The sequence below is a fragment of the Echeneis naucrates genome, chromosome 3, assembly GCF_900963305.1.
Source record: "Echeneis naucrates chromosome 3, fEcheNa1.1, whole genome shotgun sequence".
NCBI classification, from domain to species: domain Eukaryota; kingdom Metazoa; phylum Chordata; class Actinopteri; order Carangiformes; family Echeneidae; genus Echeneis; species Echeneis naucrates.
The window spans coordinates 3,843,506-3,859,848 of NC_042513.1; the positions used below are offsets into that span (position 1 = coordinate 3,843,506).

Here is a 16,343-nt window from a genome sequence, read left to right on the forward strand (position 1 = left end):
GCGCTTCGACATCGGGGATGAAGCGAAGCTTAATCCCATCAACGCCATTGTGTACATTAATATGTGTGATTTGAAGATTTTCTGTAACTATTTTGCAATCAATTAACTGTTGTCAGGTTAAAAAAAAAAAAAAATCCAAAAACAACAACCAGCTCTTGCCAGAATGCAAGGATATTTTTGATTTCTTTGGATCCAGGTTACAAAGACAAACAACAAAAAGAGCAATAATTTAAAATCTGTTTTTGAAGAGTTAAAATAAAAATTGTTAATCTAGAACTAATAGCTGCTCAACAATAATAAAAAAAAAAAAAAAAAAAAAAGTTTGATACAATCGTCAAAAGCATTACCTTTGCAGTGCCTGATTCAGTCTCTGGCTTTAGAAAGGACTGGCCTCTGACGCAGCCATGGGCACCTCAGAGAACATTACCCACTGTTATGTTTTTATATACTGAACACCCACACCAAAGCGCCACACCAATTTGAGATTTTGTTGCCTAAACTAATTTGCATCACTTTCACTTGTTGAGATAGAATTAACTTGAAATTCTTCAAAGTGCCATCATTATTTCAGGCACTTGCAGTGCACAAAGACACATTAGTTACTCAAATGAAATCACCTCCGATTATAAAAATAGCTAACATTATTTTTTTTTTTCCCTTTTACAAAAGATGTTGAGAGAAAAAAATAATCTATTAGCTATCCTTCTGCTGTCTGACTTCTATGAGATAAAAGAGAAAACAGAAAACAGAACCGCTCACTATCCAAACATGGCCTTCACTGGGCTGCTTTGTGGCAGTCAGAAGAGTCTATCTGAAGCTGTGTCATATTCAGATCCGCTGAGAGGGCAGCAGAGGGCAAACATCGATAAATGCACATTGATTACACATTTAAAAGATATGTTGACAAACGTTCGGACAGAACAGATGGACAACGAAAATAAGAGTTGATAATGTTTAATCCAGGGTGTTTCTATGAAGGCAAGTAGTACATCACATTGCTGGAAGAAAAGTAACTGAAAGTACAAGAAGGTCAATTGCTTAAGCCTGCATGAGTATGTTGTGTGTGTTAGGGGGTATTACTATACAAATCTAGAGTGTGAAGACACTCATGGCACAAGTACACTTTGAATAGTGCTTCAGTGTGTCAAGGAGCACTTTATTGTGGCGCACACACTGTTCAAGCCGCAACAGTACAAGAACTAGTCAGAGCATGGACACAGGTAACATTAAAATCAGACCACTATGTATCAGCCTTCCTCTGACATACTCAGGAAGGAAATGGAAATTAAACTGCATGTGGAAAATTGTATGTTTCTAGTGGAGGTAAAATCTTCCTGTTCATCTGTATGTAAAAACAGTTTTCACTAATTACCACATATAAACACTGTATATACAAAAAAAACAACAACAACAACCCAAAAAAAAAACAACAACATGTCCTTAAGTCTTCCTTAAATTTATGATGGAAACAACTGGTTGAAGGTGGAGGGCGGCGTTTTGATGGTCATGGCTTATCTTTGATTCCTGTGCCTTATACAAGTTCTCACTCTAGTGGTCTGCGTATGAACTGCAGTCTATTGTGGCCATGCTGGCAGAGACAAATGGTACCTGTAAGCAGCAAATGTTTCCTTGTGCTGGACCTATCCAAATCTGGTTGAAAATGAGTTTTAAAAACCAGGTATTGTTGGTGGGCTTTCCCGTCAGTGAGGGATTTCACAATCCAAAGCGGGCAGGGGTGCGTCTGGGTGTCATGGGGGTCTGCTCTTTTCTGCCTGGTGTACAGATTTTCACTGCCCTGAGAGGGGGAGAAAAAAAAAACAGAAGCAGGACAAGTTTTATTTGCTGATATAATTCTACCTCATTCTTTACTGCTCTGTTGAATGAAATATTAAATGTTGTTTACACTAGCCAAATGACTGTGTTTAATTTAAAAAAAAAAAAAAAAAAAAGCTATAGGCTTGTCTCGCTGAATGAAAGCAGTGGGACCAGAGAGTGAGAAGACAGACTGGTGTCTCTGTGAAGAGTGTTGGGACATAGAACCTGACGCCTCCGACAGCACAATCTATCATCTTTAATTACAGCAGTGTGACACCATCCCACTGCCCACACGTCCCTCATCTCTTTCTCTCTCTCGCTCTCTCTTCCTCACACACATGCACATGCACGCACGCACAGCAATTACAATCATCAAGCCGTAACCCCCTTCTGTCACTGTGGCCCCTCTCTCTGCTCACTTAAAGAGAAATACTTGTTTCTCTCCATGCATAAACCTCGACACCTCTACAGTTCATCCACAAGTAGTGCTTCGCTTTAGAAAAAAGATTTGCTTCTACCATTTCTCAAATCAGACTATTGTGTTTTTGTCTACAAATAAACTTCTTTCTGTATATGTACAATATGAAAATCTACGTTCATTTTTATCAGCTACATTAATCGATGCAGAATTTTCAAATGAATATGTAGCTAGACTGGGATTACAGTTTAACCTTGACAAATATTCATGGACACTGTGATGGATTGCACAACTCAAGCATGCATCTCCTAATTGATTTTCAACCCACACAGAGATGAATAGAAACATACAGCTGCTTGGAAATGTGTTGCAAAATGACATCTATAAGTCTTTACCTATACACCCTGCAGCCAATAATGGCTAATAGAAATGTGAAACACTCATTGACCATTGTATTATTTGTAATTTGTTTGCTATCATTGATAAGATGTGATACCAAACAGAACAATGATTTATCAGAAATCATTCTGTAAGCAGATGCGTGAGGTGGATTTCTAAACAAATTGCGGTGTAAAATTAGTATAATTATAACTTTACTTTATTCTATGAAATTCTGCCTCTAGATTTGATCCAAACTTTCAGTAATCGCCAGAAAGTCTGCAACACTATCTTTTTCGAACCAATCAAAAAAATAAGTTGATCTTCAATACCCAATGTGTACATTAAGGAGCCAATACGTATGGTATTGTTCAGCAAGTGCTTCATAGAGAACGAGGGAGTGCCACTTCGACTTCAATCTATATAAACTACATTTATACACAAAACAGATGACTGGGCAGTTAATTAATTCACACCACTGATCTGTGCTGCTGAGCAGGGAAACAGGTGATAAGAGGCTGGCAAATGGAGGCATATCAGACAAATGATTTCATTCTGGTCACACTGAACTCGCAGAGGAGAAGCTTGTGAGGCCTGCCGGACGACAAAGGAAGCTTAGAGCCCAGAAGAGTCTTCAAGGTTCATTATCGACATTGAACTTCCCCTGCTAAATCTAATTCTTAATCCTTTACCTCAAGTGTGATTATTTTTAAGAGATCTGTCACTGGCATCACACAAACTCAAGACAGATAAACCAACTGATTAATTATCTATTAAATTTCTTTTTTTTTTTTTTATCTGTCTTTATAACATTATTTCTCTGTGTAAAGCTCCTGGATGGGTATGAAATAAATTTTTTGGTCTAATTTGAAAATGAACCTTCCCCTCCTTTCTCTGCTCTGCTATGGCACAATTTAAATTGCTGTAGTAATGGGGGTCAGCCAGGAGTCAATATTATTTCTTTTTGTCTCGTCTGGAGGGACAGAGGTGAGAAAAGCTCATCATGAAGACTGAGAGAGGGAAAGGAGGGGGAGGGAGGGGTGAGGATATGGATTGGTAGTGAGGTGGGGAAATTAAACATTTCTGACTGTGTGGGGAAAATGAGGACCACAGACAACTATTGGAAGACCATGTGCGAGGACGAACCAAAAGGAGGAGAGATTGTTCCCGACTTACTTTACACTGCTTGTGATGCTCTTCTTCTCCTGTTCCTCTCGACGCGCTCTCAGCTGCTCCTGAGCCAGAGCCATCTCCTCCTCCATGTTAGTGATCTCCTCCTTGGCCCTACGACGGTTCTCCTGGAAAGTAGCACAGAGAAAAATAACACAATCAATCACAGATATTCTAATGAATGCAGAAGATATATCCACAAAGATCATGAACTGCATGACCAAACTACTTGTTGGGCTATCCCAACATGCCACCTACATGTAATGTTTAAACATCTTATTTCTCTGCACTAACATTTTGAGGCTTTGGATTCTTTGCTGTAAGGATCAAAATATTTCACAACAAACTGGGAAAACCATTCTTCATAGATGTGGCTTTCTATACAGGGTCAAAATTTTCCACAAACTGCTGCCACAATATTCGAAGCACACTGTTGCCCCAAAGCATGAGGTCAGGACCCTCAGCTGTGGGTTGTACAGTAATTTCCAGATTATAAAATGCTACTTTTTTCACTTAAAAAACTCAGCTTAAACAACTATGTGGCTAATTTATGGATTTTTACGAGTAACGAGCTTCATGCTGCCGATTACATTTAATGTCAAAGCAGACCAATGAAATTACCCAACAGGTCAGAGTGGACCAATGAAATTGTTTGAGTGAAATTAAACGCACCCACACTAAATTCTTCAGATCAGGTATTTATTTTGCGCTTCATGGACACACCCTTATCATGGAAAACACACAAAGCAATGCATATGATGCAGCTTTCAAGTTAAAGTCGATCAATCTGTCGAGAAGGCGAAATCTTACTGTGTAACATAATTCCTCCCATATTTCCGACACCTGCAGCCCATATACATACAAAACAGTCTTTCTCTTTAAATTTCGCGGGTGCGGCTTATATTCAGGTGTGCTCTGTAGTCCGGAAATTAAAGTAATATACATTTTCAGAAATTGAAAGCAACATAAAATTGTGTTTTTTGTCAAACTAAATTTTCCCCAGTGAAATGCTGAACAGTGACAAGGGTCACTGTCCTTGTAATGGATTACAAGATAAAATGGTCCTAAACCCCTAGAATTTAAGGGCTGTTTTGATTAACTGACTTATTAAAAACATTTCAAATCAGCCGATGCACAAGAGGTACTGTAAACACAAACGTGGTATCTTGCCTTACCTGTCTACTTTTGCCAGCATGTTTGATGCTGTAGAACATGGGCCCCAGTTCTGCTAACCACTCACCATCCACCGCTGTCACACACTGCATGTACTCCTACAACACAGAGCACAGATTGAAGATTAACAACACATATAACAATGATTACTATTTTGTGCTGGCTATGTTCAGAAGTCAACAGAATCTTTACCTTGGTGGTCATGACAAGCTCGTGATAGATGATGTAGTCAGGAGTGTAGCCCATACCAAACAGGGAACTGGTAGGATGGAGGTGGCATGGCATCCCTGTTCTCACGTTCACATATTCCCCAATACCCTGGGAGCCAACAAATGCATAAATAACAAATTAAATGTACAAATTTATGGATGAGGAAAATGGGAACATGTGTGATTTAGTGTGTTTAGTGTTAACTGTGCGTATATGGCTGGGCTTGCATCTATGGGTGCACTTTAAGGTCATCTGGGCTAATTTGATTTCTCACCTGGCTTCAGCAGCAGGAAAATGAATTTTAAGTATATCCAACACTGAAACGATTGCCTGGGTTAGCTGGCACATCATAAGACAAACTGAGAACCTTGATTATATAGCCATGATTTTAAATTCCCTTTCAGATCGTAGTGCTGTATTAATGTGAGGCCAGGGGGGATATTTCACCACTCTGTAATTATGCTGCTATAAATCTGCCACAACCAGTTGCCACTGGCTGTAACATATTAACCAAGGAAAACCCAGAGTGAAGAAAGTACCTTGAGCTTGGCAGCCTGGTGGAAGTAAGCAGCACATATACACTTTCTGATGATGTCCCAGTCCGAGCCACAGGAAATCAGGTTCATTCTCTGCTGTACCATGATGTCCTTTAACTGGGATCGAACTTCACGGACCTGTACAAAAACGAATGAGCATTTTAAGTGAAACAATTAAGAAAACAAGTGGTAGCTGTTACTACAGAGTCCTAAGAGAACAGTTGTTTAACATTTAACAATGGCTTGTTTTTCTCTCAAACTTTTTAAAACAACTGTCACTGAACAAAGCTGCCACATGTACAGATTAAGCACATATATTCAGTCATTCAGCAGGATACTGAACTTGCCTCAGTGCTCATGAACTACATACTAATACCTTAGTAATTGCAAGAACGTAGCCAAAATATTTAAGGGCGTGACCTGCAGGAATTTAAAACGTGAAAAGCATCCAGCAGTGGGGGTCTGACCTTGCGCATAGCTTTAGTGTGGATGAAGTGCTCATTGCACCAAATGCTGGAGTAATTGTTGTTCTTCCACTGCATGTAAACGTTGAGATAGGTGAGGTGGTCACTCTCTGGGACTGAAAACTTCTCCCTCACCTGGTCACTCTCTTCCTCACGACCCTGTTACACAATATGCAATGACATTTTTTAAAAATGTAGTATAAACAATCAAAGAAAGACATACATAAGTATATTATGTTTTAGGAATTTGGAACAAACACTTGCAAGTTTTCATCCAGTGGATATGTAACGGTATTTGGATTCATTTGGAGTTATACTGTCAATTCTAGGCTCAAATTTCTCACTTTATTTTTCCAAATGTACAGCAGCTAGAATCTGATTGTCGTTGCTGTCTGATGCAGGTAGTGTACAGGTACTGCACAGTGGGCTTTTAGTGTTTTTTCACTGAAAGAACTGCCTGCTACAGCAAAAAACTATATGCGAGTTAACCACAACATAAAATTTGTGAGCTGGAAAACTAAAACAATCAGCTGGAAAATGTAATAACACATCAGAGCAGGGAAGAACTGCAGAGACAAATAATTATTTGCACACATTTTAACACAAAAAAAATATATACAATATCAATGCGATTGAAGCCTCCCATTTATTTTACTTTACAATAAGTGCATATTGAACAGTAGGTGTTTCAGATATGCAGAAACTGCACGTACCTTAGGTCTGTAGAAGATAGCCGGCACAGACAACATAGACACGATGATGAGGATGTCAGCACTACACCCCATGTCACAGGACACAATCAGCATCTTAGAGAGGGCAGGGTCAAGGGGAAATTCCACCATTAGACGCCCTGTTGCTGTCAAGGCACCTGAGAGGGCAAAAGAGAGCACAATTACAAGGCCACACAAGTGCATGACATGAAAAATGTAAAATGGACAAGCATAAGCCACGAGATAAGCTTCTTTTCCATCAAAAGCCTGCTGGCGTGAGGGTGAAGCAAGTATAATGTGACACTTATTTGTCTATCACTATGAGAGAGGAGGATGAATTGCTGACACCTGAGAATACTTGTCGAGAGAGAGGAGGGGGAAGAAAAAAAAAAAAAAAAAAAGCAAGATCAAAAACTTTGCCAGTTCTGATTTAAATGATTAGACGACAGAGTCTAAGAAGCTTATGAAGAGGAAAAGCAGGGAAGCAGAGCAGCCAGTTTGGGGCAGGTAAGCCTTAATCAGAGATAATCTGCTGTTAACACACCATACAGGGAATCATCAAAAGTCCCCCCTTATCCCCAAATCCCTAAATCCCCTGGAATCTGGCTAAGGATGAGACAGAAATGAGACCCGACCAGTCAAATCAAACACAGGATCAGTTACTAGGCAATTACTTCACTGGCTGAACCTCACAACTACCTCCTCCAGGCCTGTTTGCAGTGTCTGCATCATCACAGTAGCATCATTTACAGAGGCCAGTCTTCTGTCTGTGTTTGCAGTGTCAGCAACACTATATAGCAGCTCAGCTCCACAATAATCTACGCCACATCCTCATCTCTTACGGTGGATGATTCTGTTGTTAGTCCCTCTTGCATGCAAGTACTGTATTTACTGTATAAAGACTGTTCCAGGCCAGGTACTGCCTACTGCCACCAGCAACACAAAGGGGAGATTTTGAGAAACCATTCTGATAAATTATCAGAAAGTACTTATTTAAATCATTGCTTTATATAAATGTATCCTAACTTGTGCAAAAAGCAATGTAGTTTTAATACACACACAATTTGCACTTACATATTATATAATAATAGATGATTTATTTCACAGTTTTCAACCTATTACTTAAAAAAAAAAAAGAAGCAACTTTACTTAAAGAGTGATTTAAATTGTAATGAATTTCATTCTACAGATTAAATTGATTTGACAGTCCTTCTCTATTGCCATCAAACATAATCAAAATTCAAAACACAAAGTTTACTCTCACCTGACGCAGAAAATGTAAAATCTTCACATTTAAAGAAAAAGATTAGCAAATAATTCATTGAAAAAAGAAAACGGCTCCAAATAGTTGTCCACAAATCTAGTGAAAGCAATATATTGAAATATTCAACATATTGAAAATCATACCCTGCAGATGTATGTATCATATCATCATATTATTATACATTTGGTAATTCCAGCCCCTGCTCTCCTCCTACCCGTGTTATCCAGAGCACCCAAGATCCAGAGTTGGTACATGGAGTTGAGCATGTTGTCCTCAGGTGGTGGATCCATGAAGTGAAAGAGTAACAAATCCTGGACCCCCAGAGACTTCAACAACAGGACTACATTAGCCAGGTTGGTCCTCTGAATCTCTGGAATGGTGGTAGTCAGCATCTCATTTTTGAAAGCACTCTGAGTATAGAGCCTGGAAAGAGAGTAAGGCACAGAGACATGCATAACATTTGTACATTTCAATTAATTTTTTTCTTTTTCAGCTAAACCAAAACACTGTACAAAAATGGATGGAGCATATTCACCATCTTTTTAGACAGACAGCTTTAATTTATTTATTGAACTTTTGACAGCCCAAGTTAACGTAAATGAGTTCTAATGGTTATCTCGACGATTACAGCTGTTTGGTGTTTATAATCAGAGTGATTTCCGTGTGTTTTCCATGGGGAATTACCTATGTATGTGAACCAAAGCAACATAATTCACTCTGTACGATCTAACATTAACATATGCTAAAAGCGATGATAATACCTCAGCTGTGGTCTGTGTAAATCTGTGTAAGTTGTGTAAAGAATGTGAACTAAAATAGCCACTAGATAAAATCAGGAGACTCTCAGTTTGGACTCCACATTTAATGACTTTTGAATTCCAATCTTAATTCTCATCTCTCTTCAATACCTGTAACACTGCCCTGGTCCTGTACGCCCTGCTCTGCCAGACCGCTGGTTGGCATTAGCCTGGCTGATGGGATAAACTTGGAGGGCATCCATTCCAATTCGAGGATTGAAAACCTGTTGAAGGACAAAAATGAGTAAAATATAAATGGTATCAATTGTGTTAAGTGAATATATACAAGAAGAGGATATGTCATGGGCTGTCACAGGAAAACATATATTCCATTCCACTTTTTTTTTTTTTTTTTAATACAATGTGACTTAAGGTCGCGGATTACCTTGAGTTTGCAGTATCCTGAATCCACAACAAACATTATCCCATCCACAGTAAGAGAGGTCTCAGCAATGTTTGTAGCCACAATGCATTTTCTCACACCATCAGGAGCCTAAGAGATAAATGAATGCTTGTTATGCTTGTGTTCGCCATGTGTCATGAGTTGTGCCTATCACATATATCCAAAATACTCAAAAAGTGAAAAATGGAAAATAAGAGAAAAGAAAAAAAAAGTGAAGAGAGCATTATCAGCAGCCAATAGAGACCTTTTGAAAGATCTTGGCCTGGAGGTCAGATGGCAGCTGGGAGTAAATGGGTAGCACAGCCAGAGGTGGCGCATTCTCCAGATCTTCCAGTCGCTCCACAATCTGATCTGATGTCACCTGATAGGACAGAAAGTGCTTCAGTTATCTTCAGACCACTAAATGGACAAATGTTTTCAAAATAAAAAAGTTTGTTAGGTTTAGGTAATTTAGGGTTAGGGTATTCGTAGGTAATGGTTTTGATTAGTTGATTACATTATTTATTGGGGATCGTCAACATTATTCTTGTACTGCCCCAAAAATTTCAAAACAAGACTCACTATGTATGTCCAAGGCAAAAGAAATGCTAAATTTAGGTCAGATTCTGTTATCTGATAAGTTCATAGATAACATGTAGTAGCGTGATTATACCAGCCATGTTCCTCACCTCAATATCCTCCTGCCCAGGCATAAAGATGAGAATGTCACCCACCATCCCACTGAGGTGGATTTGCAGGGCCTGCTTAACTGCTGCCTCCACATAGTCTTCCTGTGGCGTCTACACATCACAAGCCCAACAAAACGTTGTTATGACCCAAAACCAGTTCTTTAAATTGCAGTTCAGACAAGCTATACATTTCGGGATATGTTTACTTTATGTTTATTGACTGTCATACACTATTTCTATAGAAATTGCGATTATTAAAAATAATACATATTTTTCCTATACAATGTCTAGCTTATACATTTCAAAGTTACATAGAACTTTAAAAGAGTAAAAAAAAAAAAATACTGCGAAAATGTTAGGCAAAATATGACAAATTTTATGATTATCTCAAGCTTGCAAAATGGGTAAAGTATTAAAAGCGCAATGTAGTAAGGACATAGCTTAGTTGCCATAACATAAATTTGAAACATACACACCTTACTAAACAAGATGTCTACTGGAAATGTTCTTCCTGGAATATGGAAAATGGGTACGTTGCCAAAAAATGCTGCAAACTTGTCTGAGTCCATAGTTGCAGAAGTAACTATGAGTTTCAGATCAGTACGTCTAGATACAACCTAGCAAGAAACAGAAAATTGTGAAATGTTCATTGAATTGCACATTACAGAGTTTGTCGTCTGGGAAATCAAAGCAAATCTTTTTTCCAGTTTTTTTTTTTTTTAGGGTGTTACAAAGTTGTATACTAACCTCACGCAGCAAGCCAAACAGTACATCTGTATTCAGGGAGCGTTCATGGGCCTCATCCATGATAACAGCGCTGTAGTGGTCCAGGTCAGACTCCCTCAGTGACTCCCTCAGCAGGATACCATCCGTCATATACTTTATCAGAGTTTTCTCTGATGTGCAGTCCTCAAAACGAATTGCGTAGCCCACCTGCAACCAACATCAGTAATCAGTAATCATTAATATATATATATATATATATATATATATATATATATATATATATATATATATATATATATATATATATATATATATACATACACACACACACACACACACACACACACACACACACACACACACACACACACACACACACAGAGCAGCTACTGCATCATTACTGCATCATTACTGCGTCAGCATTTCCTTTTGTTCAAGGCCAGAAAGAGAGATGTTAGAATTCAAATTAGTCCACTAGATGGTGGTCTTACACCATGTACAAAATATTGTGTTTGTGTGCCAATACTGCACTGTATTTTAAAATACTCCAGGGAACAAAACATTTCAGTTGATGGAGCAGCTACATCAACTGAAATGATTAAAACAACTTTCGATGTTTATTATATTGGTGAAACACCTTATTTAAAAAAAAAAAAAAAAAAAAAATCATATTCATAGTCAAATTGCGAACTGAATTCTTTTTGACACATCAAACTTACGATTAGGTCCCGGTGATGACCTACACTTATACATGGAGTTCCATATCAAAGTTTTATTCACACTTGTCTTCATATAAAAGATTGTGCCATTGTGTCATTTGTTTGGTGTCAAACCTGCGTGATGTGTTCCATAATTATTTGACTAATATAAATTTGCACAAAAATCTTGTGAGGAAAAAGTGTGTTCAAAAAATGTATAAAAATAAAATATTTCAAATCTCACATGTCCAGGTAATTTATAAAATTATCTTTCAATGCATAAAATATTATTAAAATTGAGAAGACCATTGTGCTTTCACAATAAATATGAAGTAGCACACAGATGCATGATGATGATGATGATGCTCATACTCTGGGCAGCTGTCTCACCTCCTCTCCAAGGCTGGTGCCAATTTCCTCGCTGACTCTCTTGGCTACACTCATGGCTGCCACTCTCCGAGGCTGAGTACAACCCACCATGCCATAACTAGTGTAGCCATCCTCATGAAGGTACTGGGTTAGCTGGGTGGTTTTCCCACTGCCCGTCTCCCCAACAACAATCACTATGCTGTTGTCCCTGCAGATGACATTGATACAAATCCAGTCATTATGCAGTATAAGAACATTTTTTCACATTTCTGATGCACATACTCTGTATCAATACCTTATGATGTTTAGAAGCTGCTGTCTGACAGCAAAGATAGGCAGGTACTGTCTCTGTTCTAGAAGGCTTTTCTTCTTAGCAAACTCACTGCTGGCCTCTGTCTTCTCCTTCATGTGGTCTGCAAATTTCTGCTCTGCTCTGTAAGGCAGAGAACAGTCACCAAGAATGAACATGCTGGTCAGACAACTTCAGTTGAAAATCGTGCAAGTTAAATCTGGGATCATTAAAAATAAAATGTAAACAAATAATCTAGGATGATCTGACATCTTTCTGCAGAAAAACTCTCCTCACCTGTAGTCTACTTTACCATCCTCGCCTACTACTTTGCCTCCTGAAACATCTTCCTCCTCTTTCTTCTTGATTCCCATGATATCTCCCAACTTGGTACCTGCCAGTTCCCAGTGTTTGTGCTGTGCCTGTAAATTAATGATTGAATATAAAAAAATCAAATATATCATAAAATGGTGAGGACATAGCTTCATACTGTAATTTCATATGCATTTAATAGACAGAAGAGATGATGAAGCATCTCATGCCAGCATGGTTAAGTTGTTAAAAAAATTATCAATCAACTACATAAGGTAACATTCAATAATTAATGTACTAAACTGATGAGGTTAGATGGTACTGGTATCATTAACTGAACAAGTGCACACCAAAAAATTCATTATGTTAGCAGTGCTTCTCAATTATTTTTTGTTACACCCCCCTTGGAAGAAGAAAATATTCTTATCATTCTTATTGTCATTCAAGAAAACAAAAAAAAGAAAAAAGAAAGAAATATCGGTCACACTTTATTCTAGTACGGCAAAAAGGCATGTTCTGTGGGGTCACACCATTTGAAAGTAATACTGTCTATTAATGTAAATCAAATTCATTACATCAGCCAACCTTCTTGCGTTCTTTCTGCTCACGGTGCTTACGGACAAGCTGGCTGCCCTTTCGAGAGATGATGGCCAAGTCAGATGTAGCATCTTTCACAGGAATGACCGGTTCAGGCTGCAGCAGGAAAACATACACACAGACATTTATGTCAAAAACAAATCCTGCAGTTCTAGCAGAGGATCTAAAGCACTGAATTGTTAATAAAATATTCTAGTCTTGGTCACCTGTTTAGTGAAGACTATTCTTCCATCCAGGAAAGGAGGAACCAGGTTGTGAACCAGTAAGTGAACCTTAGCAGCATTGTCTTCCTCAAAATCTTCATCTACCTCCAACCTCTGCACCACACCACTGGTCAGCATACGGTTGGTCTCCCACCGCTCATTATCCTGAAAAAACAATTAGATTTATATGAATCCATGCTAACACAAACAGATGCACTAAAAACAAAAATACATAAAGTTGACATACATGTAGGATAAGTTTGTGCATGCAGACAAACACTTGACAAACACATGATTGAGTTGATACAACCACTACAGTTGTACCTCATTGATTTGTCGCTTCTGCGCAGATATTCTTTTCTGAGTCTGCTTCTGGATGATCTGTTCACGTTTCTTAACATATTCATCAGATGTGGACGTGAAGGGATTGTGGAACTCATCATAGCCTTCGTCCATCATGTACCAATCTCTATCAGCTTGCTGTAAAATAGTGACACAGAACAGGTTCAGAAAAAAGGCTTACTATCAGAAAATATATGATTGTTTCTTGGAGGCATAAATGAGTTTGAACTTTTTCACTCACCTTTTGGTCCTCTTCCCACTGTTCTTTCTCTTCCTCATTATCAAACGCAATTCCTCCTTCACCATCTTCTTTCTTACCTGAAGAAGAGAGAGAGTAAGATATGCTGTCAGAATCACAAATCACACTGAAATCTTGCAAATGAGAATAAAATTGCTTAGTTTAAAAAAGGTTACCTTTTCCCTGTGATAACCGAGGTGTGGAACCCAAATGCTTTCTGTCACTGGCCCATTCATTATACTTATAGGATGGAGTTGGTAGCGGTGTGTCATCTGGATAACGTCCTCGGACTGACCTAAGTGCACAGAAGACCAATTTTATAAAAGCATCAGGTACAATTGGTTTCACAACCATCAAACTGTATGTATATTTTCAAATACAGTTAAAACCTTGGGAGAAGTGGGACAAAAATGTTGACTCAAATACATAATCGTTATTTTACCTTTCTCTCCTCTCAGACTCTCTGACAGAACGATGACTTCGCTCTGAGCGATCTGACTCCCTGTTAGATGGGGAGGGAGACGGAGACTCCCACTGGGAAAGCCTTGAGCTGGCATAGCCACTGTCATCTTCATCCCAGTTGGAACGTGAGGGTGTGAAAGCATCTGTTTAAAATAAGATACCCAAAGTTAGACAATATAATTAAAGGCGTTTTGTGTTTTTGCTATCAAACTGTTGCAAGAATATGCTCAAATACATCAAAAAAAAGTATTTTGAGTATAGTAATAAACAGCACTGCCTCTAGGGCGATGTTGTGGAGTCGGTGGTTCATCTCTTTTACTTCCCCGGCTGATGCGATCAGACCAGCCATCTCTCTGTGACCGCTCGCTCCTCTCACTGCATTCCCCACGCTCTGACCTGCAGCTGCCACGACTATGGCTACTCTCTCTCTCATCTCACAAACAGAGACAAGGAACAATTATTCTCTGCAAACAAAATTGCTTCAAGGAATTTGCTGGCATATACATACATTTATCAAATGCAATCTTATAATAAATAGTTGAATATATATATATATTTTTTTAAAAAAAGTCAACATCAAACAACATATTCAGTGGTGCGTTGTTGTTTAGAATTTTAACCACATTGAAATGCAATTGTTCCGACACAAGTGTCATTTTCAGAATCACCTCTGAGGTCTCGGCCCTTATCTCTTCTCCTTTCTCTGTCTCTCTCTCTGTTCTTGTCCTCTTTGGAGGAAGCGTAGACTCCATGCTCACGTCTGTCTCTCTCTCTCTGCTGGTGTCTGCGTCTGAATGCTTCACTGACCCCTCCAGGGTTCGAGGGCGTCTCTGAGCCAGTCACACGATACTTCCTACTGTCAAGCCATATATAAATTATTAGAAACTAGTCATACTTTAAATGTTAGAACACTACTACAGACAAAAAAATTGCTCAATAAGACACATACAATATTAAAGCAACTTTAGAAGGGAACAAGTGTCATGTTTTAACCATTTACATAGATTTAAAATAAACTGGGAGGTCCAGGGGTAAAGAGACGACAAAGCACTCAATATAAAGTGCGTAGAACACAATGAAATTATTATATCAAATATCAGGTATCAAACTTGATAATAAACTCAGTCTAATTTTTGAAATGTTGTCTGTCGATATATATATATATATATATATATATATATATATATATATATATATTTATTAAAACTTACCTCTCCTTCTGAGTACCTCTGTCCTTATTATTGTCTTCTTCATCAGATCCAGAGTCACTTTTGCCTTCCTCCCAGTCCTTGTAGGAGGAAACCTTTGATTTCTTTCTATAGCTGTCATCACTGGTAGCATCTGCCTGGTCCTTTGTCTCACGCTCTTTCCTTTTCTGGGCTGCCAGCAGATCCAGGCCCAGCAAAGATGTTCGTGGAGTGGGTGCCCGAAAAACGTGGGGCTCTGCAGCAGCACTCTTCTTCTTTACAATTAGACCTCCAACTTGAGCAGTGGGATCACTTCCTTCCAGCCTATGCAGCGACACATCATCGTCCATTATCTGTGAGGAAATAATGACAGTTGCACATGATGAAAATATGTAGTGCTCTTAAACTTTGACCAACAGTTTCCCAGATAATATTGTTTCACAGTCCAATGCTCCGCAGGAGTTGGTTTATTTCTGGTTTCAGAGAAGGAAACTGTGATAGTAACTAACTGCGACGAAAAACCCGTATACAAAATTATTGCACTGTTTCCGATTTTACAACAGTCAAAAGAAATCAAAATGAAACATATGTACCTGAGAAAAAGCCGCTAGCTTTAGCTGAGCCGAGGCCAGCGGCGAGAACAAACGCGTTTTCTTTGGGCCGAAATTTATGAAATTCTCGAATTAAGTAATAGATTAGAGGTCAGCTAACTGTCTGTGAAGTTCACCGGATGAAAAACGACCTGTGACTGTCACTGAAAAAGATTTAAACTGCCGCTTTCGTAAGTACGACGCACATGTTTACATGACAGACAGCAGCCATTGCAATCCCACAATTCCAAGCAGCGACAGGAAAACTTTATTGAAACAGGTCGATCTAACATTGGCACAGCAATTAAATAAAATACAACTAAT

At 38.6% G+C, this 16,343-nt stretch overlaps 1 protein-coding gene across 1 annotated transcript; it reads right to left on the reverse strand.

The window, feature by feature from the left end:
* Nucleotides 1–949: 949 nt before the first annotated feature.
* Nucleotides 950–16,247, reverse strand: dhx38 (DEAH (Asp-Glu-Ala-His) box polypeptide 38). The gene is made up of 27 exons (XM_029498473.1): nt 16,023–16,247; nt 15,454–15,782; nt 14,911–15,098; nt 14,520–14,675; nt 14,223–14,385; nt 13,957–14,075; nt 13,784–13,860; nt 13,525–13,680; nt 13,204–13,365; nt 12,986–13,093; nt 12,386–12,510; nt 12,095–12,232; nt 11,821–12,007; nt 10,754–10,939; nt 10,483–10,623; nt 10,007–10,117; nt 9,583–9,699; nt 9,321–9,428; nt 9,047–9,159; nt 8,353–8,561; nt 6,878–7,032; nt 6,168–6,323; nt 5,704–5,838; nt 5,147–5,272; nt 4,957–5,052; nt 3,788–3,909; nt 950–1,795 (listed from the first exon to the last, which is right to left on the reverse strand). The coding sequence occupies exons 2-27, from the start codon at nt 15,777–15,779 to the stop codon at nt 1,714–1,716; spliced, it is 3,762 nt and encodes a 1,253-aa protein (XP_029354333.1). The 5' UTR covers nt 15,780–15,782; nt 16,023–16,247; the 3' UTR covers nt 950–1,713.
* Nucleotides 16,248–16,343: the final 96 nt, after the last annotated feature.

Coding starts and splice junctions, on each gene's coding strand:
- dhx38 (XM_029498473.1), bottom strand. CDS start 15,779: ATGGACGATGATGTGTCGCTGCATAGGCTGGAAGGAAGTGATCCCACT. Junction 14,386..14,519: donor TCCACAACATCGCCCTAGAG/GCAGTGCTGTTT, acceptor TATTTTAAACAG/ATGCTTTCACACCCTCACGT. Junction 5,053..5,146: donor AGCTTGTCATGACCACCAAG/GTAAAGATTCTG, acceptor TCTGTGTTGTAG/GAGTACATGCAGTGTGTGAC.